The sequence below is a fragment of the Myotis brandtii genome, unplaced genomic scaffold (genome assembly GCF_000412655.1).
Source record: "Myotis brandtii unplaced genomic scaffold, ASM41265v1 scaffold357, whole genome shotgun sequence".
Taxonomy (NCBI): Eukaryota; Metazoa; Chordata; class Mammalia; order Chiroptera; family Vespertilionidae; genus Myotis; species Myotis brandtii.
In genome coordinates, this window is record NW_005363729.1 from 83,813 (window position 1) to 85,257 (window position 1,445).

Sequence of the window (1,445 nt, forward strand, 5' to 3'; positions counted from 1 at the left end):
TTTGTGCCCTTCAGACCACGGATGCCGTCCGCCCCCTGCACAGACACGGGGAGAGAGAGCGCTCACACCTCAGAGCCCTCGCAACACCTGGGTCCGAGCCCCACACCACGGCCAGCTGAGCGCTCAGCGTGGATGCGTGAACCCAGCCGCCTCGCTGCAGACAGTCCCATCCTGCGTCGCCGTCTGAGCAGGAAGAGCTGCGGCCAGGAGGCCAGCACCTCCCGGGGCCCTCGGCTGCCAGCGGCCCTCGTGCGGCAAGAACTCAGAGCCAACTGAGCAGTTCTGGGCTTTTCCCCGAGGACAGGGGCTGAGACCAGATGGAGAGACTGAGGGATGGGCTCAGACGGGAGCTGGCCCGGCCTCCGCCTGGAGCCCCTGTCACCCCACGGCACCCTGAGCCTGTCAGCCCCGCGATGAGGAGCCCGGGGCAGAGGAGACTCCATCCCGCCACCCATATCGTCACAAACGCACTGGGGCTGTCCCAGCTCCGGAGCTGCCCTTCCCGGCTCCGCGGCTCACTCCCTGCCCTGCCCAGGCCCCCATGCAGACTGGGGGGACCGGGCTGCTCCAGTGGGGGCAGCAGGGAGGGAAACCCTGGAGGAATTCCCGAAAACCGACACGCGTGCCCGCAGTCCCAGCCCCAACCCCGGACGACCCGCAGCGCGAGAGCCTCACCTTGACTCCTCGGGGGCCAGGGTAGCCGATGGGGCCCTGGGGGCCAGGGGGACCCTGCAACCAAGGGAGAGACCATTAGCTCCACCTCGGGGGCGGGGCCTGGTGATGGCCCGCCCACTTGGGGGTCCTCCCACCAGCAAATCCCAGCTCCCTGTGAGCTGAGCTGTCATCCAGGTCAGACCCTGGGAGGGGCCACAAGAAGACACAGCCAGTGCCCACGGCCTTGCGCCCAGCCCACGGCAGAGGCGGGGCACAGGTAGTGCCCTTCGTGACTGAGAACGGCAAGGCCAGGCGCCCTGCGGGTCACGCCCCCGGGACTCGGGCCGGGCCGGGGAAGTGGTGGGAATCGGAAGGGCCGAGCTGTCATTACAGAAATGTGCTCCCGCCCAGGGGCCTCGGCAACACGGGAGCCTCAGGCTGGGAGAAGGGCAGCTGGTCGCCCACGGAAGGGGGTCTTTCAACAGCCAGAGGGCCCTGCTGCCCGCTGCCCACTGCCCACAGTCATGGATGTTTCTCTCTCTCCCTCTCCTTTCCCCTCTAAAATCAATAAAATATATTTAAACATAAAATATAATAAAAAATAAAAGCGAAGGCCCTGCGAGAGGGGATCGAGCCCTCATGAAGCAGAAGAGGCCAGAGGCAGAGGCCGGAATCAAAGAACCGTCATCCACGTGATCCCACTTCGCCCTTTTGTAACCCAGTTCCAGCCTGGGGCAGATGGAGGGAGTGTGGGCTGCTCATGGGCCATTCCCATGGGGGCATTCCCGTGG

The 1,445-nt window shown here is 65.5% G+C and overlaps 1 protein-coding gene across 1 annotated transcript in view; it reads right to left on the reverse strand.

The window, feature by feature from the left end:
- COL5A1 (collagen, type V, alpha 1) overlaps positions 1 to 1,445 on the reverse strand; it is a gene marked incomplete at its 5' end in the record, with an annotated part of 94,117 nt that overhangs the window by 48,794 nt on the left and 43,878 nt on the right. The window contains 2 exons of the mRNA XM_014544215.1: positions 8 to 35; positions 676 to 729. Coding sequence (XP_014399701.1) covers positions 8 to 35; positions 676 to 729 — 82 coding nt within the window. The remainder of the gene's footprint in view (positions 1 to 7; positions 36 to 675; positions 730 to 1,445) is intronic.